At 46.5% G+C, this 1,723-nt stretch overlaps 2 protein-coding genes across 2 annotated transcripts; one reads left to right on the plus strand and one right to left on the minus strand.

Moving 5' to 3' along the window:
• Positions 1 to 177: 177 nt before the first annotated feature.
• On the plus strand, positions 178 to 714 carry BDV14DRAFT_206524 (uncharacterized protein; the record flags this gene model as incomplete). Its single annotated transcript, XM_073774924.1, has 1 exon — positions 178 to 714. The coding sequence occupies one exon, from the start codon at positions 178 to 180 to the stop codon at positions 712 to 714; it is 537 nt and encodes a 178-aa protein (XP_073621574.1).
• Positions 715 to 990: 276 nt separating this feature from the next.
• Positions 991 to 1,723, minus strand: BDV14DRAFT_186392 (uncharacterized protein). Its single transcript, XM_073770808.1, has one exon. The coding sequence runs from the start codon at positions 1,424 to 1,426 to the stop codon at positions 1,226 to 1,228; it is 201 nt and encodes a 66-aa protein (XP_073621575.1). The 5' UTR covers positions 1,427 to 1,723; the 3' UTR covers positions 991 to 1,225.

Below are 1,723 nucleotides of genomic sequence, written 5' to 3' on the forward strand. Positions count from 1 at the left end.
AATTCATGGACTCTGGAAGCCTTTGTCCTGTGATCTTGTTGGTATGTTAAATCAAGCTTTAAGTTTGGATCTTATCAATCTAATCAACTACTTTATTTAGATATCTGCTCCATCCGGCTATATCCTCGTACAGTCACATCATACAAGGACTTTATCGAATGCTGTTTAATCCGGGAGATGAAGAAGGATGCGTACGAACTCCAGGATAGGGATGACCTGCGCCTTGCAACTGCTATCCAATCCCAGCTATATCCAGTTTATCTCCAGCAATCGTACGATGGGGCACAGCAAGTTAGCTCTATCCTTGATCAATACAGAGCTATAGGCAAGAAGGACTGCCCAATCTATGTGATTATTGTGAAGGATGAGATTCAAACTACACCTGACCCAGATCAAACACCTACCAAGAAGCCTGCTAAGAAGAAGGCAGCTGTACAAGAGCCCAGGGTCAAAGCTGAATCCAAGGCCAAAGCAAAAGCAGCTGTACGAGGATCCAAGATCAAGGCAGAGCCAGCTTCAAGAAAGCGTCCAGTCTCATCCTTGGAGGACGCAGAGGAACAGGATATCAAGAAAGAGGAAGATTTCCCTAACTCAGAGGAGCTCTTCATACAAGAGGAGCAAGAGGAGGATGGTGTTGCATATCGTACAAGAAGGCGCTGTCTAATTCAACCTGAGGATATTAAGCGCTCTGCAGAGTATGGTCCCTCTATTTAGGGACTTGATTCTACACCTTTTGGCCGTACGATTAGTTTAAGATCCAATATTTACCTGTTAACCTCGACGCTCAGCTTTCTTGTTACTTTAGGTACTAGTATGCAGGCTTTAACACCTGCCCTAAGTTCTACTAGATTCCCTGTACGATATTCTTTCTTTTAAGCCTACTCGCACTTTGTAGAGCCTTCTGGTGTAGTTGTGCTATCAGGTTAAAGATATATACTTGCCTGCTGGCGAAGTGCCAAGCCCTTCCTTGAAGCTATACAAAACTTGCTCATCCCACTAGCTTCGTACGATATTATAAAATCTGCTCAATTAGGTAGCTGGTTATTACTTGATTATTAACACAACACATATGATCCTCCTCCTCTTGTCTTTTAATTCTCTTTCTCTTCCTCATCACTGCCATGATCATTATGGCGTACGAGGCTGCTTCCTAAGTCCATTCCTGCTTTATTTGTGACCTGCTGCTAACTTCTATGTACGATAAGCTTGTTTTAATGGGTTTACTTTAAAGTAAGCCGATGAAAACAAGCAAATCGTACATGACAATAGTAACAACAACCGTCACAACGTCCGCGCGCCCGATATTACTCTTGAGAACCTCTTTCGTCGGCTGTACGATGCCACGCCTGCTGGTCGGCATCCAGAGCTCCCTATCCAGGGTCAAGCCCTGTTGACCACCTATGTCCATACACCGGGAGGTAGACATCTGCTGGCCCTTGATGGGCAACCTGTGCCTTTTATACGTGGCAGTATAACAGCCAGGCAAATCGAGCAGCACCGTCCCTCGTACATCAACGCCCTACTAATTCAATCAAGAGGGGTCCGGCTTGCCCAGCCTTGCTCCAGGTGCCGTACTGGACAAGGCTGCCGCCCCTTTACCGAATGTCGCCATGTACCAGGCGTATTCGGCGGAGCATGCGCCAGCTGCAAGTGGCCTGACCAGGCACGTCAGTGCTCCGTACGAGATGAATTGTGGGAGGAACTGGAGGAACAACAGCTTGGT

The sequence above is a fragment of the Aspergillus stella-maris genome (genome assembly GCF_047715825.1).
Source record: "Aspergillus stella-maris strain CBS 113639 unplaced genomic scaffold BDV14scaffold_223, whole genome shotgun sequence".
NCBI lineage: Eukaryota > Fungi > Ascomycota > Eurotiomycetes > Eurotiales > Aspergillaceae > Aspergillus > Aspergillus stella-maris.

Excerpts from the sequence above, each read along its gene's own strand:
- BDV14DRAFT_186392 (XM_073770808.1), bottom strand. The coding sequence starts at position 1,426 with ATGTCTACCTCCCGGTGTATGGACATAGGTGGTCAACAGGGCTTGACC.